The sequence below is a fragment of the Diabrotica undecimpunctata genome, chromosome 6, assembly GCF_040954645.1.
Source record: "Diabrotica undecimpunctata isolate CICGRU chromosome 6, icDiaUnde3, whole genome shotgun sequence".
Lineage (NCBI taxonomy): Eukaryota > Metazoa > Arthropoda > Insecta > Coleoptera > Chrysomelidae > Diabrotica > Diabrotica undecimpunctata.
The window spans coordinates 376186-401640 of record NC_092808.1 but is presented as its reverse complement, the minus strand read 5'-3'; the positions used below and the strand labels follow the sequence as shown (position 1 = coordinate 401640).

At 32.8% G+C, this 25455-nt stretch overlaps 3 protein-coding genes and 1 non-coding gene across 5 annotated transcripts in view; 3 read left to right on the top strand and 1 right to left on the bottom strand.

Moving 5' to 3' along the window:
- The first annotated feature begins 287 nt into the window (after positions 1-287).
- Positions 288-7353, top strand: LOC140442972 (uncharacterized). Of its 2 annotated transcripts, none has more exons than XM_072533949.1 (7): positions 288-387; positions 1746-1952; positions 2002-2174; positions 2242-2405; positions 2537-2622; positions 4833-5128; positions 6958-7353. In XM_072533949.1, exons 2-6 carry the CDS (start codon positions 1785-1787, stop codon positions 5121-5123), a joined length of 882 nt encoding a protein of 293 aa, XP_072390050.1. In that variant the 5' UTR covers positions 288-387; positions 1746-1784; the 3' UTR covers positions 5124-5128; positions 6958-7353. The 2 variants fall into 2 exon arrangements, with proteins under 2 accessions (XP_072390050.1, XP_072390049.1); XM_072533948.1 differs by lacking the exon at positions 288-387 and adding an exon at positions 1377-1692.
- A 73-nt stretch (positions 7354-7426) lies between these two features.
- Positions 7427-8564, bottom strand: NC2beta (negative cofactor 2beta). The gene is made up of 2 exons (XM_072533951.1): positions 8227-8564; positions 7427-8138 (listed from the first exon to the last, which is right to left on the bottom strand). Exons 1-2 carry the CDS (start codon positions 8471-8473, stop codon positions 7852-7854), a joined length of 534 nt encoding a protein of 177 aa, XP_072390052.1. The 5' UTR covers positions 8474-8564; the 3' UTR covers positions 7427-7851.
- A 94-nt stretch (positions 8565-8658) lies between these two features.
- On the top strand, positions 8659-8731 carry TRNAM-CAU (transfer RNA methionine (anticodon CAU)). The gene has a single exon. It is a non-coding gene; the product is annotated as a tRNA-Met (tRNA).
- Positions 8732-16637: 7906 nt separating this feature from the next.
- The window catches only part of Dsk (Drosulfakinin), a 9517-nt gene continuing 699 nt past the window's right edge, over positions 16638-25455 (top strand). Inside the window, exons 1-2 of the mRNA XM_072536461.1 lie at positions 16638-16671; positions 21915-22118. Coding sequence (XP_072392562.1) covers positions 21917-22118 — 202 coding nt within the window. The 5' untranslated portion in view covers positions 16638-16671; positions 21915-21916. The remainder of the gene's footprint in view (positions 16672-21914; positions 22119-25455) is intronic.

Here is a 25455-nt window from a genome sequence, read left to right as displayed (position 1 = left end):
ATAAATTTCCAAACTCCTTACCGATTTTATTTCCAAATAGTTTCTATGTCAATTGACAGTAGGTATGACAATACTGACACATGTCACAAATCCTGGTCCCATCCTATCTCTCCAAAATGCGCAATTTGACTTTTGGGAGTCCTTTTTAACAATTATCTCCTATGACCCTGATAAACCTGTTTCTTTTAATTATACTCTGTAAGTAGCCAATTTTTACATTAAATAATCTTTTGTCCACTAAGTTCTTTCTTAAAGTTTTGTATTTTTTGCATTTCAGATTTACCTACCTTCTCCTAAATTTATAGCTGAGAATAACAGAGGTGTCGAGATGCGTCCATGCGTTTTTTGTTCAGAGAATTTTAAAATTTTGGTGAATGCGCAATAGAGGTAGTGTATTGCTAGTTGCATAAATTAATGGCGGATGCGTAATCCCTAGTCTAAATATATCCACCGGTCATAACATTATTCACCAAATTGCCACAAAATTTTTAGTTGGCCGCATTTATAAATTTTTAGTTAAATTTAATTAAGAGATTAAATAATACAGATTAGGATACAAGTTTAAACAAGTATAGAAAACAACTTTTGTTACGTATTGTGTTTGTATAACAGTTTCAGAACCTTTTTAAATTTTTCTTACATGAATTAGTTTATAACGTACCTATGGTGTTCCGAAATGAGTGCATTGCTTTGATTTTATGTTTAATAACATTTGCTTAAGACATTATATATCATGCTACAAGAAAATAACTTCAGAAGAATACTAAATATTTGTATTAAGTTGTAAGACAAAATTTAAAAGATTTTAAACATTAGACCATTATAAGAATTTGTTTAATTCACGCTATTAAATATTTTGTCGATTCCACATAAAGTGTTTCCAAAAACAGATTTAAATATTTAAATAAAATAAAATTAAAGAGATTTTGTTGAATGAGTCTTCGTTTACTGTCTTATTGGTTGCATAACTAATAGGAACAAAATTTTACAAATATGTGGAATTTTATTTTTTAAATAAACGCATAACGTGGAATTACATTCTAATAGTAAAAATTGTAAATATATGATTATAATAGACACTTGTATAAATACCAGGTCAAAAATCACAATGTATTATAAATAATTTTTTAATATTCAACCTTTTATAACAGAAATATTTAGTATTAATTTTAATATTACTAATAATTATTTATGTTTTATTGAACGTGATAAAAATGCATGTAACGGTATTAAAGTAAATATTCATTTTAGTCTAAATTAGACATAAAACAATTGGGTCTAATAGTTATGCAACACACTACGCAAACAATGTTTTTGAACAGATTTTGTTATGAATTTGTTTAAATCTTATTAAAATACATAATATCAACGGCAAATAAATACTACGAAATTCTGTAATAATACTCCATATACTTTATTAACAAATAATTTAACGTCTTATTATCAAAAAGTATCGAGGCGGCTGTGAAAAATAAATCTTTTCAAATTTGACATTTTTGAATAGTTGTTTCATAATATTATCTTGTCTTCATTGGGACACTTCTCAAGTATATTGATATAAAGATGGAGATGAACTTAGAAGATAATTTAAAAAAACTGAAGGAAAAATTTAGAAACGAAGACTCCGCGTTTGATTCAGTAGATATGGAAAAATGTTTACGAGAATTTAAAACTGAGCTGTTTGTTAAAAGGGTAAATATCATAAGTATAAATAACTACGAATGAAGGTACATTATTGTTTTTAGGATCAAGTTAAACAACTAAGAAGCGACTTGGATCTTTCAATGGCGGAAAATGCAGAGCTGAAAAAAAGTTTAGATATTGCAACGAAAGCTTTGGACGAAAGAAGCTTTAATCTCAATGTTGTTAATAAAAAGTTTCGAAACACCGAAGATGAGCTCCTGGACAAAACGGACAAATTGAATACGGTCCAAATGCAGTACAAATTGATGGTAAGTCTTGCCTTCTTGTTTGTACAAATATATCTATTGACATTTTTAGGTGAAGGAAATGGAAAAAATGAAGGAACATTTACAGATAAATGAAGCAGAAAAGTTGGAGTTGTCCAGAAAATTAGAAGTTTTTGAAACAAAGCATCGTCAGAGCTTCATTTATCATAACCAAATATTAAAAAGAGAGAATGCATTGATGAGCACCATCGAAGAAGTAGGAGAGTAAGTTTTTTTTTGCTTCGTAAAGATATGTTAAGCATTTGCATAAATCCCTGTATTATGTTTGTAGAATGGTTAAAATGCTTAAGTCGGAAGTAGGCGAAGTAAATGAATTCCACGAGAAGACTAAGTTAGCTGAAGAGTCACTAGAAAAATATCAACAGCTTATTCGTAGCTATGATAAGTTGAAAAAAGAAAAAGACTACATTCAGGAGCTATATATAAAGATAAATGGTAAGAAATTCATAGTCTTTAAAATGAATTGTCTCCCTAGGCTTGTTTATAACAATTGCAGAATTGTCACGAGCTTGTAGCTGTTATTGTTTAAGAATTCTGTACATGTTACATAATTTTTTATCTTTTAGTAAAATATGAAATGTTGGAACATCTCCTTAGCTTAAATGAAGATATTCAGGAACCCAATTTAGTTAATACCATCATTTTCGATCAGGTTTGTCCCTTCACAGTATATTTTTTGATTTCTTTTGATATATTAAATGTTTTCAGCTCATTAAATTTGTTTTTGCGGAAAATATGTTTAAGCACATTTGCATTATATTGAAGACTTATCAATGTTATATATAATTTCATTCTTTTACAAATTGAGACAAAGTTGGTATTACAGGCTATTATTGGTGGCAATATGGGCTACCTTATTATCTGGTAAACAAGCCAGCGAATTCTAGCGGTGAACGTAGGAACTATAAATAGTAGTTTGTGTGAGAGCCGCTAGGAAGCTATAACGCATTTAGTTAAGCAGTAGTTGAGTGATTGAGTTTTTGTGTTTTTGTGAAACTGAACACTTTGAAAGGTAGGGATTTATAGCATTTTACAAGTATCAATTATTAGGTGTCAGCATTATATTGACAAAACAAGTGACAAAATCTGTTAACAACTTCATCCCAATCTCAGCAAGAGTGATGCTCATACAACTGATCAAGACCAATCGACATCAATATAATTCAAGTGTATGCACCTACAACTGAAGGAACAGAAGAAGAGGTAGAAGAACTATACCATAGCACTAATCAAGTCGTGAAAAGGTTGAAAAAGCAAGACCTAACAATTGTCATAGGTGATCTCATCTAAGAAGAATATTGTCGAAAACCTCCTATATACGAACTGTATAGGGATTGGTTTAGCACTACAACGTAGTTAATAATAAGTACTTTTTAACTGATGAAGTCGCGTTCCTTTCCAACATGGCGAAGGTTGTAATATGGGCAATCACTGTGGTGTTTATATGGGCTACCGAATCTTTCTTAAAAACCCCTACAAGATTTGTTTTTTTTTGTTACAGATGCCTACGAAAGTTTTAAATCCACGTAAGAGGAAACATTATCGGCAATGTTATAAAATGAAAGCGGCAAATGAAGCTATGTCAGAGAAGAAGATGAGCCTTTGAACAGATTCCAAAGAATTTCCGGTACCTCGGACTACGCTTCAAAGATTAATTCATCTGGGAATCTCTCCAGAAGAAGTGGTTTCAAGAAAATTGGGAAGGAAACCAATTATGCCCAGTGAAAAGAAGCCGAACTTGTTTACTATTTGCTTCTTATGGAAAAAAAGTTTTATGGTCTAACGAGAGATGATCTTAGCTTTTCAACTGTGAGAAAAGGAATGGAGTAGACCAACCATTTTCTGGTATTGGAATTTCTGGCAGAGCGTGGTTTGACCATTTTTTACACCGTCATAAGCTACATCATTTTTCCAGAACCAATGGCTTCAATGAAGATGCTGTTGATGGGTTTTTCGATGTCCTGGAGGCAGAGTTAAGAAAGTGTAACTATCCTATTGACCGCATATGTAATGTGGATGGGACCGGTTTATCCGTCGTACAGAGTAATGTAACTAAAATTGTGGGCCTTAAAGGTAAACGTCAAGTTGGTACCTTAAGTGGTGTCGAAAGGGGGTCTCTTGTGACTGTTGTGTGTTGTATGAGAACCAATGGGACATTTGTTCCACCACTAATAATCTTTCCTAAGAAAAACATGACAGATGTCTTGATGAAAGGTGACCCTTCTGATATTCTGTGATGAGTTGTATTCAAATATTAGGAAAGGAGAAATATGGGTTCAATGTTTAATGTGTGAAATGTGGGCTCACAATGAGTGTGCTGGCTAAGAAACCGAACAATATTTTTACGATTTCTGTAAATAAAATCTAAAATGAAATTCGTGCATAGACTATTTTTAATAAATTTACATTTTAAAGTAAGAAATGGGCTTAAAATACTGTTTAGACTATTAGTAGTTTGATTTTTATAACATTTTTAACTGGTAGCCCATTTAACCACCGCAACTTGTAATTTTCAAATTTTGTCAATTTAAAAAAATATTTTTTTCTATATTAAAATTTTTATTAAACTAAATTGGTTGTGTTACACTTATTTACAACATCATAAAGTTGAATTGTTTACGTTTTTAGAAAGATTTATTCATAATTGAGGTATTTAGGATGGAAAAACAAAATGGTAGCCCATAATATCACCTTTTCCTCTAATGGTTATGTCCCACATAACATGACAGACAGACGACAGAACCTTAATATAAAAGGGTTACCAACCCACTATAACCACCAACAACCCATTATAGTTACCACTATATTACAATATTGATATAATTAGCTCTTTGCTCAATTTGATTCAAATTCTCCTTTTAGTGGACCGCCAGCAGATCCCACTATAGCCAGCAGATTCAAAAAACAAATGAAATAATAAAAAAACTAACAGACTCCTATACCGCTGAAAAAACAACTAATGTCCAACTTATTGAAAAACTTGAGGAACTAAAACAAGAAAATGATAGACTAAAGACATACATAGATACATTGGACAAACCAAGAGAAACTAAAATGTTAGGACAAGAAATAAAAGCAATCAAACAGACAAGAACAGAAAATGATGATTTTGAAGCAGTTACGATCAAAGAAGAACCCATTATAATTGATTAGTTTAGGTAATATCTTTAGGAAAGTAAAAAATACAGGTTAACATTTTATCCAGTAATCTTTAATTCGTTCAAATTCATTTATTGATGTAATTTTGCCAGTAGCCTAACACACGTCAAAATAAAAGCAGAGCATCTAAAATCTTAAATTTTTTATTAAAATTTCCTTGATTTTACTTTTAAATTGAGTTGTGAGAAGATCCTTGAGGTTATCAGGTAATTTGTCATAAAATTTAATTGCCCAATACCCTGATTCAGTTTGATACCTCTTTAGCCTCCAGTAGGTTGGAACAAGATCACACCTGAGTCTAGTGTTATGATCGTGCACCTCTCCATGGGTCCCAAAGCGCCCCCGCTCCTCTTAACAAACATAAGGTTCTCATAGATATACAAGGAGGGCACAATAAGAATTCCCAGAGTCCCAAAGGCCAATCTGCAATTGTCCCTAAACCCAAGGCCTGTAAGAACTCTTATAACCATACGTTGCAAACCAAAGACTCTCGGCATTTCCGCCGAATGCCTCCAGATCAAGATTGCATATGTCAGAAGAGAGTGAAAAATGGCATAATAAGCTGTTCGTAAGACCTTGTGTGAAACGCCCGATGATAAATTTTTGAGCACATACAGGTTTTTGCTCAGATACCCCCATTGAAGCTTAGGGTTCTAGGTGTATTCCTAGATAGAAATTCCAAGGAATTTCACAATTGTCACATCTGCATTTTCAGCCCGGTGTCCCTAAGAGCAAAAACAACCGTGTTGGTCTTTGCTTCATTAAGCAGGAACCCTTTAGAGTTTTCTCAAGTTTGTCAGCTGTGAAGGAGATAATGGTACCAACAGTAAAGAGTGTGTATGTAGCATTTGATTCAATGCTTTTAAGACCATTAATATATTAGAAATAATATTTGTCCAAGGATGGAGCCTTGAGGAACACCAATACTAACACTCTCCTCTGACAACACCCTCACAGACTGTACCCTGTACTAGAGGTATGATTGTATCACCTTGACGCTCTGAGGACAGAAGTTCTACCTCTGTAGTTTTTAAGGAGTATCCCATGGTCCATACAATCAAACGCCCTACTCAAGTCACAAAACACAACTGTGCTGAATTTCATCCTAGGAAAGGATTCCAAAATGTGGGACACTAGGTCACGAATGCTAAGTTGTGCTTCTTTCCTTCCCGAAACTGAACTGTGATCCTGAGGAATAATTGTTACTTTTGAAAAAAACTTGTTATTCACAAAGCCATGGCCTTTCTACTATTTTGGAGACGACTGGGAACAATGAGACAGGCCTATAGTTCTCAGGGACTTCAATTTCCACTTTTGTAAATATAGAAGTTATTTCCCCTTTTTAGAACCTAGGGAAATGTATTCTCTTTAAAGCATTGTTTAAGAGAACTTATGATAATATTTTTTATCATCTTAATAATTTGAGAAAAATTATTATGGATGGAGATAATTATATGTGGAGTGATGTTATGAGTCTGATGTAGAGCCCCAGTTATTCCTCATTGTCTATTTATGATGTTCAACATGGTTTTTGAAGGATTTCTTGAAGTCAAAATTGCTCTATCATTAGAGGAAATTGTTCTCAAAATACAAACACTAATGTTTGTATTTTGAGAATGATTTCTGAAGTGGAAATTGAAACGTCAATAAACATACTTTAACCTTTAATTGTGGTGTATTCCCATTTAAATAGTAATTAGTCTAACATGCCACAAGAAAATAGCTTCAGAACAATATTAAAATTGATAGAGGTATCATTGTCAAAAATAAACCCCCAGTCGATCCCAGATAGCCAATTAATTATAAAATAAATGTTTACCTTTTTCAGAGTTGATGGCCAACCAATTTGCCCCCTGTGATCTAAAAACCCCACATCAATCACCCCAGTTGAGCTGCATGATGCTCCAGAATCCAAAAAGACATTGTCAATGTCGTAATTGCCTCTAGTTGGAGTATATACAGTTTTAACTAGATTAAAACTCAAAAACATCTTAGAACTTACAGTCAGATGTATTTTCAGTGAGAAAGTCAATATTGAAATCCCCAGCAACAAGGATTTGCTTAAGTGGGTTGTGTGCTTAGTATCCCTTCATGGAGTCTAAAAAAGGTGTCAAATGGCCAAAGGGGCTGTGGAATAAAGCTACACAACCAGGTTAAAATCTTGAGACATACACAATATTCATTACTAAAATCAATTAAAAACAAATAGAACTTTTTACAATATAACAATCTGTTTCCTATCAGAAGAACAAAATACTAATGTTATTCAATTAAAAGCAAAAAATGATAAACCAAAAGAGAAAAAATATTTTATTATAGTTTGATACATAATCAAAATAATATTCAACAAGGTACTCATTAACACTAAAATATTAGTGTTTTCCATAAGAAACAATAAAAATACTTTCCCATATAATTTTCAGTATCCTAGGCTTTTTTGACACTGACAAAATTATTTTGTGAACAATTTTAGGTTTTTAATCAATGTTATATAGTATAAGGGACCATTTCTTTTATTTAAAAATTTCACATTTCTATTAGAAAACTGTTCTTTTATATAAAAGACACTTTTATAGCAGAAAGCAGAAAAGACACATTGTGGCTGTGCTAATGTATATTAAAAAATTACTGTAAATTAAAAATATATAAAAATTTCAAATTAAAGAACATAATTATTATCTATCTACAGTGCCTTTTTGTACTCCACTATCACTCCTAATACCTAACAATAATCATCTAGATCATCTTCTCCTTGTTGTTGCTGCTGCTGCTGTGCTTGTCTCGCAGCTGCTGCTTGTAGTTGTTCCCACTGCTGTTGGTCGGCTTGTGCTTGTTCCTGTCTAGCTTTGGCAAACAGTTCTTGTTGTTGCCTTAACAATTCTTCTTCTGGTATACCTAGATTTTCTAGCCTGGTACTTTGTCGTCTGCGTTTTGCTGCTACTGCTTTACAATCTTTGAGGACGGCTTCAGCTTCTGCTGTGTAATCACAAAATCCAAGCCTGTTCAGAGCTAAAATATAACGACTATAATGAATTTCACCTAGTTAAAAGTTATCCAATAAAACAAGGAAAAATAAGAAATCCCTACTTGTACTTACCCATTAAAACATGCTCCGCATTTATGGTCTTTTTGTGCAGCTGATTACAAATTTCGTTTGCTTCTGAGCTCAATAAATGGATAAATTCTGTGCAACAATTTAAAATTAATTCTCTTGCTTCATTTGCTATCCTAACTGAGGGTACTAATTCTTTTATCATTTTATTAATGCTAGCTCTAGGAAGTGTCAGTTCATCGTCTTCTGTATTTCCCGATCCTAGAGGTCCGGTAGAGTTTGGATTCGCCATTATTTACAGTTTTCAAAACAAACTTTGAATTAAATAGAATTAATATTACAATGTTTTTAGTTGAAGATGTCACGCAGTGATAATATGTCAATTGTCAGATTCTTCTTCTTGTTTTTACTCAATACTATTTATTTACATTTTATTTATTTTACGGATTATATACATTTCAGATCAACCTGACACAAGCCTCGGTAGCGCAGTAGGCAGCGCGTAAGTCTCATAATCTTAAGGTCGTGAGTTCGATCCTCACCCGGGGCAAGTTTTTTTTTAATTAAATATTTAACTTATAAAATTATGAATTACCTTTTTATTTAAAATTTATCTATTTAAGATTTATTTAAAAGATAATTTATTATAAAAAAATTAATAAACGCAAAACAGGCAAAATATTCTTCAATTTTGTAATATTTTCATTTCAATAATGTAAGTATGCTGCTATAATTAGAAAAGAGAACGTCAGTTTGAAATTAGGAAAACCAGAAATTGATATTAAATGAAGTAAAAATAACCAATAATAAGTGAACCCTTACGTTAACCCTTTTTGCGTACCACTAATTGTCTTACAGGATCGGATTGGGTTTGAATAAAAACGTAAGTAAGTAATAATGAGAACTGTTTCAAGCTAGAAATGTAAGCGATTACAAGAAACATCGTAAGGTGACCTAAAGGTCGTTAAAACTCACTGGGAACTGTACATACACTGTATACCTATTATATTATGATGATAATTCAACAAAATATTCCGAAATGCTCCATTATAATAATGTAACTACATAATACGATTATTACTTGTTTATATCTGAAATTTATTGTAAAAAGTTCATTACTATTTCAAAGTTTGACTTGGAAATAGTAAATCTTATAATAGAAAAACTACATTTAATATGGTATCTAATTAATTATTTTCTGATTTAATTTCAATTATTTTGACAGTTTAAATTCTGGTGGATGCGCTGCAGTATTCTAAATAGCCAGTGGTCATAATTTTATGTACAAGCTGGTTTCACAGTATATTACTGGTTGCATAATTAATAGGAACTATATTAAAAACAATCTGTAGTTTCATATTTTTTTAAAGAGATATTTTTTAAAATTGAATTCTTAGTATATAATAATATACGATAAAATATTAATTACTTTAGCTTTAAAAAGTTCACTTTATTTAAAATGTATACTTTTAAAGACCACCTCCGCCTATGAGCATAGAAATATTGGATGTCAAAGTCAAATTTAAAGTTTCGTGTTTTATAAACCAGAATGAATTATTGACCTAATTAATAAAATAATCTAGGTGTCTAAAATACTAATTTAAATAAATGTATACAATTAGGGACTAGTCAATACTTTTATTTATATTAGTTGGTCTGAATTACATTGTATTTTAAGAGGTGGCTGGAATGTTTTTAGGACTCTACATATATGTAGTTATCGATTTATAACAACCTGTTATAAAAATGTAATTACATAGTACGATTATTACTTGTTTATATATGAAGTTTATAGTAAGAAGTTATAGAAGAAGAAAGTACTGCATTTAGTACTTAATAAATTATTTTTGAGCCTAAATTTTGGTGTATGCGCAATCTTTATTCTAAATATCCATCGGTCATATTTATTGATTACAGATTACAAAATTCTTGTATGCTGTATTATTGGTTGCATAATTAATAGAAACAAATTTTTTTAAAGAATATTAATTATTATATTGTTTTCTAAAAATTATACTTAAAAATTGTATTTTAACAGTAGCTATTATAAATATATTTGTTTTATAACATGTTTTTAGTATACAACCCTACACGACACTTCGCCAATGGGCTGTTTATAACCAATTATTTCTTGTCAAATGTACCTAATATAAATTTTCGGGATTACGTTGACCTGTACAGTAATGATTAATGATATATAGTAAAATATATTAATATAGATAAAAGTAGAAATTTAAACGAATGTAAACAAATAGGAAATACCTTTTGTTAGGTTAATTGCTCTGTAATGCATTACTTTTAGAATTAGGGCATTGCTTTGAGATTATTTCTACTCACACCAAGACATTGTATGAATTGATTCATACGATCACCACTACGTCTGAATCCAGTCCTGTGATGTTTATATAATGAGGAAACTCCTCAGAGAAGCCTTTTAAAAAACCTTTATCAAGACTGCAGTATCCTAATTGAGTTAATACTCACAAAACCGTTTAAAATTGTTGTGTGCCTTTAACCGTTGAATCGTCAAAAATGGAGCAGTGGTTAAAAAGCCAATACGACATTTTTTACTACAAAAATAAGTCCTTAAAAGTAACGAACGCTATAAAAACCTTATTTAAGTCCAACAACACAGAGATCCAAAGTAATTTGATAGACGATACTCAGATGCCACGTGTAACTACGTGCAAAAACAAGAAAAATCGTGGGGACGATAAAGAAACTTTGTGGAGAAGAATGAGTTGGCAGAGCTATAGAAAAAGAAAGCAGAGGAGAGAAGAGGAACAAAAGAAGCCAGTGATAGCGGCTGTTCTAAGAACCTATGATAAAAGACCGACGGTGAGGAGAGAGAATTCTTTATGGCTTTAAAAACATCGTGAAATTTTGTAAATTGTTTCATATATAGCATATTTTTTATTAATAAATTACGTTTTTATAGATATGTATTTTATTATATTTATTTTAAAAAAATGTTTTTTCTCCACGAAGTTATCAATGATTTTGTTAATGTTTGAAAGAAGGGTAAGTACTAAATCTTTTTTATATACTAGTATGATCTTTGCCCATTATTACAATGAAATGAAGGTCAAACGTTTTTTAATCTTCTTTTTACAGGTTTCTGCATTTCTTTCCCTTTTGTCTCTATGTCATGTATTGATTTCTTTTATATTCCTGTACTCATTTCCATTTAATTTACATTCACATTTAATGCTCATAAAACTAAAGTTTTATGAGCATTATGGGTTTTACAATATTAATTTTTTGTCTTATCGCAAGATGTGTTCAGTATACAATTCTCCTTTATGTCTATAACGCTTCATATAAAATAACTATTGTCCTAAACGGTGCTGGAAAGCTTCTTCTGTGAGGTTTTTTTTACTTTAAATACAGTTATTTACAGCTTCAACGCTCTATCTATTGTTCATGTTCGTGTAGATGAAAGTGCGCAGTGAAAAAATTTTTTAAATGCCATTTTGGATAAATAAGTCGAATGGTATACAACATTTCACATTTTTCTTCTTCTAGAAAAAAAATGTATGAGCTTTATTGTTGAATTTTGATAAGTTTAAGCATCAAAATTATCTCAAACAATTAGGATTTTGCCCATCTTCGTTTAGTTGGATTTTGTAATTTTTAGTATCAAACTTGTCTTTGTATGCTTCTATTTCATCAAAATCAACTTCATCAGCTTCCTTTTTTTATTAAAAAACATCTTCATTGGCTTCTTTTTATTAGATTTTAATAGTTTTTTTTTTACCAAAAATTGTCTTAATGGGCTTCTTTTCTATTTAAGGTCTACAGAAACTTTTATTAGTTAGATAAGAGGTTCATGAGCTTCTTTTTACATCTAAAAATTAATTTTAACTATAAAAATTATCTTTGTATGCTTCTTTTTCATCAAAATCGTTTCCGTGGGCAATTTTTTCATCAAAAACATCTTTCTCAGCGTCTTTTTATTAGAATTTATTCGTTTTTTCACAAAAATCGTCTTAATGGACTACTTTTTCACAAAAGGTCTTCATCAATTGTAGTTTATTAGATTTTAAGAATTTTTACTATCAAAATCATCCTTAACCGCTTCGTAATCAAAAAAGAATTTCATCTTCTCCAAAAATATGCTCACGAGCTTTTATGTCAACAAATATTGTTTTCAATATTTTTTTTTGTTCAAATGCACGATTTTAAGTATAAAAAAAATGTTTTACGAAAATTTTAGATACCAAAAGATCTCTTTATGCTTTTATTTTTCATCAAAAAGATATTCATAAACTTTTTTAAATTACATATTTTTGCATTCATTCTCGTCAAAATGATCTAAAGGAGTTTTTTATCAACAATTTCTGGATAAGTTTGCTTTTTAGTAAACTTTGAAAGTTTCATACTTCAAAATTGTCTTTGGGGGATTCTATTTGTTCGATTGTAAAAATGTTGGGCATCAAATATGTAATGACGATCTTTTGTTGATAGGTTTTGAGTATATTAGACTTCATAATGGTTCTTATGAGCTTTGGATATTTAAATCGTTAGTACGCATTTATTTTGACCATAAAAACGCCTCTACAAGCTTGTTTTATTAGATTGTAAGAGTATTATTATTAGAAGAGAGAAGTTTAAAAATACCTTCATAATAATATACTTTTTTTTTAATCAAAAACATCTTCATAACCTTTTTTTTAAATTTTGAGAAAATCATCTACTTTTTTTATCAAAAATGCCTTCATAAGTTTTTATTAGTTAGACTTTAAGAATGTTAGGCATCAAAATATCTTCAGCTGCTCCTTTTTATTGAAAAAACCTTCATGAGCTTATTTTTCATCAATAACTTATTCATTAGATTCTTTTTGTTAGATTTTGAGAATGTTAGATATTAAAATCATCGTCAACTTGATATTTTTTATCGAAAACACCTTCATGAGTTTATTTTTCATCAAAAACTTATTCATCAGTTTGTTTCTGTTAGATTTTGAGATTGTTAAACTTTAAAATCATCTTCATCTATCAAAAATAACTTCATAAGCGTTTTCCATCAAAAAAGCGTTCATAAGCTTCTATTTGTTAGATTTTGAGAATTTTGGGTGTCAATATTATCTTCGTTTGTATCAAATAAATTCACGTGAATCTTTTTTCGTTAGATTTTGAGGATTTTAGGAGTCGAAATCACCTTTAAGATTTCCTTTTTCATCAAAAATATCTTCAGTACTATCTTTTTGTTTAAATCTGAGAATTTTACTCATCAAAATTAACTTTGGGAGCGTCGTTTTCATTAAAGATATCTTCATGAGTTTTCTTGGTAGTTTTTAAGAATTTTATATATCACAATCAACACTTCTTTCTGTACGAATCTGGGAATTTTAAGTATCAATTTATGTGGATGATATCTAATTTGTTAATGTTGATCATGACTTTTTTCCAAGCTTTTTGATAGTTCCTGCCATTTCAACATATATTTAAAATGATCTATTTATTGACTAATGTATATTTTTATAATTTTAATAAACGTACGTAAATGCCAAATTTCAATTAAAGGAGGTTTAACATAACATCAATTCTCTAGTTGCTTTCTTCAATCCTTTAAGCAACCTTCATTTCGTATGCTTCTTTGCATTTTTAAAAGAAAAGTTTATGAAATACATTTTTCACAATAGACCTGGCCTGAATGTACATAGACTGTAGATAATTTTGACGAAGAAAATGAGTACTATTTATACATATACATCTCTCTCTCTCTCTCTCTTGTCGTTTCCCCATTACTGAAGATCGTGATTTCTTTCAATATTCCTAACAATTTTTCTCCATTGGTCTCTATTTTCAGCTGCTCTGAGAGCTTCACAGAATGTATTTCCAGCTAAATTCTTAATTTGGTTGGACCATCTAGTTAGTGATCGTTCTCTTGATCTTCTCCCCGGAACGTTTCCAGAAACAATTAATCTCTCCAAACTATCGTCACCTTTGCGAACCACGTGACCGAAAGATTGCAGAATACGTTGCAGACATATTTTGAACAGCCTTTTTTTAATCTCGAGTTGGTTTAGAATGGAAGCGTTTGTCCTATGATCTGTTCAAGGTATACGCAGCATTCTTCTCCAGCACCACATCTCAAGTCTCTGCCCCGTATAGAAATATTGAGAATACAAGGACATTGACCAGTCTCATCTTGATATTTTGAGAGATAGATCTGTCTTTCTAAACTTTAGTTAGGCGACTCATCGCATTTTTGCCATACCAATACATCTCCAAACTTCTACTTCACAATTACCATCGTTAGTTATACTAGACCCGAGATAGACAAAACTGTCCACTATCTGGTATTCCTGTAACATCTGGTATTCCTGTCGATCACCATTATTTTTTTCTTAGCTTTATTGATTTTCAGACCAACTTTATTGCTTTCGTACTTCTCTTTCATACATCTCTTCGCAGAAGATTAAATATTTCTTGCTCATTTGCTGCTATTCAGTGTCATCAGCAAATCTTAAATTGGAGATTTTCCTACCAGCCACTGTTACTCCACCGGCTCCTCTATCTAAAGCCATCCTCATGACATGTTCACCATAAATATTGAATAAGTCAGGTGACAACACGCATCCTTGTCTAACACCTCTCTCGGTCTTAAATTGGTTTGAAAACTTCTGATCTAGTAGTACTGTTTCTATATTGGACTGGTACAGATTTTTAATAAGTGTCACCAGGTGCATTGGTGTGCTCATTTCTATTAAAATGGACCACAGATTTATCCAGCTTATACAATCAAATGCCTTTTGGTAGTCAACGAAGCATATAATCATTGGTACTTGAAATTCTCTAGACCTTTCAATGAGTTGTCTCAGGTTCAGAATTTGTTCCTGTGTACCTTTACTCTTTACAAACCCCGCTTGTTTCTGAGGTATTTGGTAATGTAGGTAGGTTTTTAATCTGTTTTTGATGATATGCAACAAGATTTTACCAGCATGTGTTATTAGTGACAGTGTGTGGTAGTTTTCACATCTGGTAGTAGTTCCTTTTTTGTGTAGCGGGATATAAATTGAGGTACACCAATCAGATGGCCATTTTCCTGAATTCCAAACAGCGACACAGATAGAATGGATGATATATTGTTACCTAATAACTTTAGTATTTCACCTGGTATTGAATCAATGCCTGGGGATTTATTTCTCTTTAGCGATTTAATTGCATCTTTGACTTCAGCGAGTAAGACAGTAGGTTCTCTAGGGTAGCCAGAGGACCATTGATTTTCTGCTGGTACCTCGTTATTTTTATATAGCTCGCCACAGTAGTGTTGCCATGTTTCCAATATTTCGTCAGTATCGGTCTTTAGATTACCTTCCTTATCTATTACAGACCACATTTGAGATTTAAATTCTCTGGTAAGTAGTTTGATTTTCTGAAATAAATCCCTCGGTTCATTTCAACAGCCATGTTCCTCTATCTTTCTGCATTTTTGAGATGTAATTAGCTTTGTGTTTGCGGCGATGTTTTCTGATTTCTTACAGCCTGTGGAAACCGCTGCCTCACAGTCTTTTGCAGCCTCGATTAATTTATCTTTGAGATAGATCCAAGTGCTCTCAGGGTCACTATCTACTTGGTCAAAAGAAGGTTCTAGGTTTTGTTGGAAGTCATTGATTTTTTATGGATTTAGAGACATGACTTTTAGACTTAGGGATCTTCTTTTGGGGACTTTAAAACGAAGTCGAACGTTCAATACCAGGAGTTGATGATCGCTTCCACAGCCTGTGCCAGGATATGTTTTACAGTTGATGGCCGACGACTTCCATCTTGATCTTATTAGGATATAGTCTATTTGATTTCTTGTTCGGCCATCTGGACTGCGCCATGTGTAGTATCTCCGTGGATGATGTTGATAGAACGTGTTTGTAATTGTAAGATGTTGTTCTTCACAGAACTCCACTAGACCATTGCCAATCTCATTTCTCTGTCCCAGCCCATTTTTGCCCAGCACTTCTTCAATATTTTCATTAGATGACCCTACTTTGGCGTTAAAGTCTCCTAAAATTATGATTAGTTCACGATTCGGAATAGCGCCAACAGTTTCTTCCAGACGACCATAGAACCTGTTGATGTCTTCTTGTTATGCAGCTGTTGTAGCTCTCACTCTTAAATACACTTCATCAAAACTATCATCTGCATATTATAGGAAGCTAATTAGTTTTATTTATACGAGCTTCTTCAAATGTCGTGACAATTTTATTTGAGAAAATCCATCCCCAAACCGGCCTATAATCCGCGATAACTAATTTATTTACACCAAATCCCCGACTTTCCATCTTCGGAATTATTTTTTGACACTACGAGCTCCAGAAAATTGTTATTGGCATTATAATATGATAATTTGATTGAGCTTGTATTGGAAAAGTGTGTTCTGAATGCTAAATTCTCAGTTTTCACCAACGTCCGTAACTTATAAAAGAGGAATAACTGTTTTCAAGTAAACAGTTCGATGGTGCCAACGAGGGCGAACAGTTAGAACGTTAGGTATGTTCGTATTATTATTAGCTTTTTAATTTTAATTGAAACACTTTTGTTCCTAAAAAGTTAAAAAGATACTTACAAAAAGTTCGAATTTCTCTCTTTTTAATACTTTCCTTTCTCTACATTTTTCTGGAGCATGGTATTAAATATAAGTACTGTTTTACTTTTTCTGTCATTCCTGTCATGTTATTTCTGCATTTTGAAAGCACAACATTTTTGATTTAGGAAAGAATGTCGCATTAACTATAGGTTATTAGCAACTACATAAGATATTTTATACATTATGATAAATATTTACAGATTTAAGATGATCTCTTGTATTCTCTATCGGACACATATCACCTAGTCATAGCATCTCAGATAAATTGTTGAGTAAGCGATAATGGTAAAACCGTTTTACCGTTGTTGTTCATAATGTTGGCAGTCTATTGTTGAGCAGTTCGCACCGGGGAAGGTCACTGTTTGTGAAGAGTTATGAAAGTGTTAATCTTGAGTGTTCTAGGCGGAGTCTGGTCCACTTTGTTTGTAGGCGGCGATTATCAGTTCTTGGGTATTGGGCACCAAGATATTATCTATGTCGTTTTTGATAAATCAAATTAGTTTGAATTTACTTTGAAGAAAATTGATTTTCAAATATCAAAATCGGTAGGTATACGTAAAAACTGTATTTTCTCGTCTTCCAATAAAGCAATTTTCTTCCATTTTTTTTTCCGACGTAAATCAGTATCACTATTTGCCTGCCATATATTTTCATGACGAACTATACTAATCGTTCATTTATGGATTCCCATGATTGCATTGTCTTTAAATGACCTGGTATGTTATAAATATTTTCACTAAGACCCAGTTGTTAATTAAGACCCAACTGTTGATGTTATCTATATATAATGATGTTATAGAAGGTTTTCGGAATTACATTTTCCATCATCTTCTTATTTGTAGTTAACGCTCAGATTATTATTATTATTTTAAGTTTATTAACTTGTATGAGATATACTATATTATGTGCCACTGGTTGATCTGTAAGTATTGCTTGTAGTTGTAGTTCTCAAAATATACTCTTCCAGTTTTTTAGCTGTCAATTATAGATTATTATTATGTTTAAATATTTTACCTTCACTAGGTGTCAATTTTGCTTCTTAGCTGATTTTATCAACTAGTTCTCCGACGAATATCTACATCATTGCAATTATATATTCTATGTCTAATTCCTAATTACTTTTTTCATCACTTTATGTACAAACAAGTGTACATTGGCGCCTCTCATACAGCGATTTTCGTTCTCCCAACAATATTGATATCTTCGGCATAGGCAAGGATTTGTACTGATTTATTATATATTGAACCAATGGTTGTGATTTGTGACACACGTATTACTTTTTCCAGAGCCTGATTGAACAGTATACAGAACAGAGGGTCTCCCTGGCGCAGCCTGTTATTTGTTTCAAAAGGTTCAGACAGTTTCCTCTGATTTCGTACTCTATATTTAACTTTTTCAAGAGTTATTTTTGTTAAATTTACCAACTGATTTGGTATTTCTAGCTCTTTCATTGCTTTGAACATTTCTCTTCTATTCATAGAGTCGTAGGCTGCTTTGTATTCTATAAATATGTGATGAGTATCAATGCCATATTCCAGTGTTTTTTCTAAAATTTGTTTCAGGGTTGCAATCTGATCAATTGTCGATTTACCACCTCTGAATCCAGCCTGGTATTTTCCTACTATCCGTTACGCATATGGTGCCATACGGTGACATAGTACTGTGAAAAATATTTTATGCGCTGCATTTAGAAGCGTAATTCCTCTGTGGTTATAGCATTCAAAGATATCTCCTTTTTTGTGTATGGTGCAAAGAATTCCAATATTCCAATCATTGGGGATTTCTGTATCCATATTTCTTTTATAAGCTGCTGTAATGCCATTATGGTATCATGGTCACCTTTTTTTTATATAGTTCAGCTGAGAGATTATCTATTCCGGATGATTTGTTTCTGGCTAGTTTTTTAACTGTATCTTTAACGACAAGAATCGTTTGTGGTTCCTCTTCCCTCTCGTTTGTTCCACTTACCTCATCTCTTCCGTCTTCCAGGTTTTCTTCTTGTTGTTGTTTCAATATAAACATACGTTAATCCTTTTACTAATACGGATATATTGCTTAAATGAAATTTAATTTCGCTGCAATACCAACGCTTTCTTTAAGTACATTTATATGAGTTTTTCTATGTGTCAGTAGGACATGGAGGAAATTTGAATCTTTGCCACCTATCGTGCAACGTCTTACGTCTTTATCTTTCTGAAAAGTGTTTTGATAATTTTTGAATCACAAGAACTCATCGAAAAAACATTTTACGTATTAAAATACATTTTCTCTATTTTGTCTCCATTGGTATTCAGCACGTGAAACTGAAAGTTTAAATTAAAAAAGCAAATAAAAAGTTTCCTCCCTTTGAAAAAGTTTGACGACAAAAATTGTCGAGTCCTAAAAATTCTAATAATATTTCTATTAAATAAAAGACATTTTGTAAAAAAATCCGGTCTTATATTAAGCGATGTCGTATAAGAACTTTGATCAACCGAGGAGAAAAATTAAAATGTTTTTTTTACGATTGTTCTATGTTCGAGTAATTAAATATTTACACCTGTGGCTCATAGGTTTCTAGTAAGCCTGGTTTAATGTTATTTATACAGTATTTTATTTATATAATAAAACAGGAGAACATTATTTGCTTCAGTTTCATTTAATGTAATATTCAATTATTTGTTTTAGTCATCCAGCCTTCGGCAGTTGAAAAAAGGCCTCTCTTAATTTCTTCCAGTTCTCTTGGTCTTGAGCTTCCTGTCCATCGTCTACTACATCTGCTTCTTCTATCTTCTCATGGTCTTCACACTGTTATTTTTCTCAAGTCATTCCAAGTAACGACCGTTCCATTCTTCTTTGAGCTACTATGAGTTTGGTTATTGAGATCTGGGTTAAGGAAAGTATTTCGGTGCCATAAGTCATGACTGGAAGTACACATTAGTTAAACATCTTCTTTTTCAAATAATTTGGAATGTTGCTCTTGAAGATGACGAAGATGTCTGATAGAGCTCCACATGTAAGTGCACTGAACCATGTTGTAGGGGTTTCGCTTTGATGTAGACAACAGTTTCTTTATATTCTCTAAAAGTTTTTCTCCTCCAAACTTTGCGGCTTCTATAAGGATATTTCTTTTTCTGTTCGTTGCTCATCATGGTTCTGTCGACTTCTGAGAATTCTCCACACAACTCTTCTACCACCCTTAGTACTCCTATCTCTGTTGGTAATAATATAATCTCTCACTCTCTCTAGCGAGCATCGATGGAAGAGGAACTTGTGGTGGGAATGCGTGTGCACGGAGCGCTGATGGTACCGAGGCAATGCATATTGTTACACCACCTTCTCTTTGAAAAAAAATTTATCATACCATTTTTTTGTGTGTGGAGCCTACAACGACAAGATCTCATCCACGGTATGGTCTTTGTCGATTAGATGATAGCCTAGTTTGTAAACTGGTCTTGGATGACTGTCAAAAAGATGCTCCCCTCTGTAGATCTTGGGTGTGTTCCCACCAAATCAATTGGGACATTGTGTCAACACTTTTCTATAGTGGATAGTCACATCTCCTTGCTGGCTGCATCTGCGACGGTTTACACTGAAGGCATTTACTTCTAGGTTCTAACATAGCGTGCTATTTGAACATAGCTAGACCAGCAATTTTTCGCTATTCGGCAAACGGTTGTCGCAATTCTTAACTGGCCTGCTGCTGTGCCGTTCCTATTCGGTTTGGTTTCTATTCGAGTCTCATTTGATTTGTATTCGGGTTCGGTCCTTCTTCGGATTTGGTTCCAATTCGGGTTAGTTTCTTTTCGGTTCTTTTAAGGATTCGGTTTCTATTCGGATCTGGCTAGGCCTCAGCAATCTTTTTAAAAAATCGCTTAGCCTTTATTTCAAATCTAAACGACATTTTCAGCCTCGTGCTGTAAGTCCACTTTGGACAGGCATTATATTCACGATTTACCTGTCGTGGCACCTATTACTGACTCTATGTCTATCGTTGATGGACGGAGCAGTATATCTATTTTTGCTCGGGTGCCATTTGTGACGCTTTACTTCTGCTCGCGCGCCAATTTGTGACGAGTAGCTCTTTTAGACAACAGGCATAAAATTAGATCCTAGGTAATATACAATAAAAATTAAAACGTCAATCCTGGCGACGACGGCATCGACGGCGATATGACCCGCTGTTTAATTTATACGAAAAATAAAATACAATTAATGACATAAAATCTAAACGGCAGTTACGATGTGTTAATACACACAGACGGAAGGAACGGGTCGAAGGAATAGAGATGGAACGGGCCAATCAATACTCAGCCCGGCGATGAACGGACGGTGACCAAACAGTACTGGGTCACAGAAGGGAACAGGTCTGTCTCAGATAAATACTCCAAAACCGGGTACGGAACTGCCACTAGATCAATACGCTAGTGAAACCCGACTCTCTCTTGCGGCGGCTGCTGTTTTATATAGTCGTATGCCTTCCCTCTCCTCTAGGGCGCCTCGATACAAAAGAAACTTGTGGTGGGATTGCATGTGCACGGAGCGCTGATGGTACCGAAGCGACGCATATCGTTACACGATCTTTATGCTTTAATTTCGATATTTATCTTTTGTAATTTGTTAATTTTCTCCTTAGAACTTTGAAACTCTTGTTATTTTCAATTGTTTGTTGGATTTTTTCACATTTATAATTTCGGTTGTCCATCCTATAATTATATAATTAATATATTTTTGTATTTTTTACTCATCTTTTTAAGTTCGTGGTGTTTTTTGCTCCTATTAATTTGCATTTTTCCCTCTCTGCTTATATAATAACTGCTTGTAATTGGGGACTTATTCTCTCTTCATATGGTTTCGTTTGGCAGTGTATCTTCAGGGTTTTGTCTATAGCTTCTATTATATCATTTAGGGAGTTGATATTTCGATATGTATTCTTATTTCTTTCCAGAATATTTTAATGTGCTCTTAAAATTTGCTTAGTAAATTCTATAATTTTATTATAAATATTTTACCTCGAGAATCCACAAAATTAAAAAAAAATTATAAGTCCACTATTTTTTTACTGTTTCATACTTAGTAAAAATGTTTATTGTACTATATACAGACACGTCTTACACCTTGTAGGAGCCGTACATTTTTAATACTCAACAAACTTTGTCTTGTTTAGGTATGGTTTTAAGAACTTTTTGTGTAGGAGTATTTCTGATTACGGGCTTTTACCTTTTTACCATTAAATTCCAAAGCTCTGCAGCGGCGCCCAGCAAAGATGGCCGTGAAAGACACGTATCCAGATCTGTAAACGTCGAAAGGTACTCCAGATATCCACAATACACCAAAATTAAACCAGAACCTTTCGTAAGTGATTTTATTGGTAAGTTGACGGTAAATTTTTATGATATAAGTTCAATATAACTTTATTGGAGAATATGTGCATATAATATATAGATTTTCACAAAGGATTTGACTTAGTTTAATATTCAATGACTTTGAGGCATTTAAACTGACGTAATTGCTATTGTATATTGTATATACAAACATTTTACCTGAAACTATCTTTGTGTTAGTTTGATAATTTCATAAACAAAACGGGAAGTGAGCAAAAAACAAATATTTCTTAATTCATCATGATCATCAGTGGTCGTATAGCTCTAGTTCAGTCTCGACCCAGTCCCAGTCTATTTTACCAGTCAGAACAGAATTCATCGCCAACCGTTGCCAGTTTGCTGTGCCGATCTTCCTCACGTCCTCTAGTAGTATTACCGCTAATACTAATAAAGGACTAGCTAGAGCTCTACTATTTCTTTATACTTCTCGTGCAATTCGAAATTATATCTTCTAAGTATCTCCCCTTCGAAGATGAGCAGACGTCTGTTTTGGAAATGTTCCATGTTTCTGACCCATATCTCAGCGCTGGCAGGATTAGTGTTGTATATATTGTTAGTTTTGTGTTTTGGCTTCTTGTTTTCTTCACGTACCGTATCGGAATTATCCGGCGTTGGCGATTACCATTACGAAGCCTTCTCGATCTGCCACATGGAATAATTGTCCTGCATTTGATATCTGAGTCCATTCACGAATTATTTTTAACCAAGAAACCTGTTCTGTTTTCTTTCTACATCTCTACGGCCTTCTATTTTGTACTTACGAATCAGTTGTACTATTCTATATCGATTTTCCCTCACTATATAACCCAGATAAGACATTGAACAAAAACAGCAGACGCTATCGAAAGCCGCCCACCAACCAGTTGAACTGACGACTTGAAGCGTGTTAACAGTAACTGACTGCAAGCCCGTACAATTCAGAGGCACATAAAAAGAGCTAAGGGAACCCTTTGTAAAGCAGCTAACGCATACAGATTGATGATGATAAACAGTTTTTAAAAATTCTCTACCCTCCTTAGTACTTCTCATTAGTTTTTCTTACTGTCCAAGGTATCTTCAGCATCCGTCTATGAATCCTCTTTTCCAATGCTTCAATTCTGTTCATGCTTGATACATTTAGTGTTCACACTTCTGCTCTATACAAAGGTACAGACCAAATATAGCACTTAACCATTCTTTGTCTTAGTTATAAACTGAAAGAAATGTCATTTTCATAGTTTTAGTCATGTTTAGCTAAAACTTCTGTTTTTTAGTTGCTTATTTGCCCAAAATAACATTTCTTCACCAGCAGTATTCTTCGCTTTACTTCTTAAGATGTTTCATTATAGTTAAGTCGTCAGAGAGTTGAACCCCAAAAATTATACGAACAAGCTGAATTTTCTCGAGCATGTTAATTTTGGGACCCCAAAAAAGATGCAAAAAAGTTTACCACTTTTACCCTCGGGCTTCTCCTAAAATCTCACTCGTAGGGGGGTAAAAACTCAAAAAAATCGATTTACCAAGAATCTTTACGCCGTAAAAAAAATGTTTCAAATAAAAACTGTAGCTGAGATAATTTTAAACAAAATATTTATCAGCACTTTTTGCGTAGAACGAACCGTTCTCTCAGAAACAACGCTCGAAGCAACCGTCGATTTTAAATGTCTGGTACGCGCGCGAAATCAATGCTTAATAAAATTTGTATCAGCTCTACGGAACAAATTCGGTATCTTTTTAGGAAAAAAAAGAGTTTTATGAAAAAAAGTAGTTTTGTTAGTGTAATTGAACAAAAAAGTTTTAAATGTTTTAGATCGTTTGTTATGTGAAAGTTTAAATCCGGCGTTTTTTAAGCATATTTTAAATGGCTTATATGTGTTGCCAAAACTCAAAACTAATATTTCATGCTATAAGTTTTGAAGGTTAGGCTCTAGTAATCGGAACTTCGTAGTTGCCAGTAAATAGGATATATTGTATGTATTGATCTCACGAGAATCATAAAAAATGGCAAAAATCGCGCCATGTTTATTTATTTAACACACTTTATAAAATCTGAGTTTATTTGCTGTAAAATACAAAAATTGCGTACAAAAGCTGAACTCTTAATCCCTAAAACGCATCTTGATTTTTGTCGATAGGACACTTGAATCAAAAGATATCGAATTCTTACCGTTGAGCTGATACAAATTTTATTGAACATTGATTTACGTAACTCACGTTCAAAATCAACTATTCAAGCGTTGTTTGTAAGAGAACGGTTCATTCTACACAAAAATGCTAATAAACATTTTTGTTTAAAATTATCTCAGCTACATTTTTGGTAAATCGATATTTTTGCGTTGTTACTCTACTACGAGGCCTGTTTTGGGGGAAACCAAGGGGTAAAAGTAGTAAACTGTTTTGCATCTTTCAGCTTGTTCGTATGATTTTTAGAGGTTCAGTGGCATTTTCGTCTCTGATGACTAGAGTATTATTAGATCTCGCCTGTTACCAGGGATCCCGGATAGGTAAAGTTTGTTCGGCCGGCATTTCTAGCACTATCTCTGTTATTTGAAATTGATACCAACCACCTCTTTCAGTCCTCGTGTGGTGCGTGTGATCAAATCCAAATCTTCAGAGTAAGCCATAATCTGCGTTGACTTATTAAAGATTATTCCACTATTGTGTAACTCGGCGTCTATTATAGTCTTTTCTAAGGCTATATTGATGAGAAGACACGCCAGCGCTTCTTCCTGCCGTAAACCCGTTGTTTTGTATAAAACTTATTGAGGTCGCTGGTTAAATGATCAGAATAATAACGAAAAAAGTGCAATATTTTAATTGTGAATAAATTAGCAATTAATTGAAAAATCACGAAAATATCTGGCATAGCTCATTAATGTTATCTTTACAAAGAAAAATCACTTACCATTTGAGTATTTTGTATTAAATGCAGCTAGAGGAGTAAAATAGTGGATATGCCCCTTGGTGAGAAGAAAACCGACGCTGACGCCGAGGCGCAAAAGAACGGTTCGCGTCTCCGATAAACTGGAGATGTTTACAGTCCGATGTCTCGTTTTAATCTGTCTTTGTAAGCATTTGTAAGGATAAAAATCCGTACCTAAAAATTTTAAGGCATGGCCATAGGAAGCGAACACTTATAAATCAGAGTTTTAAAACAGGCGCTCCACCTTGATACTAAATTGCGTATACAATTCCGCAGAAATTTGATATTTCATCAACAAGTGAATTTCTTTGAACTTAAAAACAGATTACCATGTCTTAGCCAGTTTGACAATCGGAGTTTACTGAATAGAAAGAAAATAATATACTGTAATCTTTTAAAGTAAATAAGTAGTTAAAATATAT

Coding starts and splice junctions, on each gene's coding strand:
- LOC140442972 (XM_072533948.1), top strand. CDS start 1,564: ATGGAGATGAACTTAGAAGATAATTTAAAAAAACTGAAGGAAAAATTT. Junction 1,693..1,745: donor CTGAGCTGTTTGTTAAAAGG/GTAAATATCATA, acceptor TATTGTTTTTAG/GATCAAGTTAAACAACTAAG. Junction 1,953..2,001: donor AAATGCAGTACAAATTGATG/GTAAGTCTTGCC, acceptor TGACATTTTTAG/GTGAAGGAAATGGAAAAAAT.
- NC2beta (XM_072533951.1), bottom strand. CDS start 8,473: ATGGCGAATCCAAACTCTACCGGACCTCTAGGATCGGGAAATACAGAA. Junction 8,139..8,226: donor TGCGGAGCATGTTTTAATGG/GTAAGTACAAGT, acceptor GTTATATTTTAG/CTCTGAACAGGCTTGGATTT.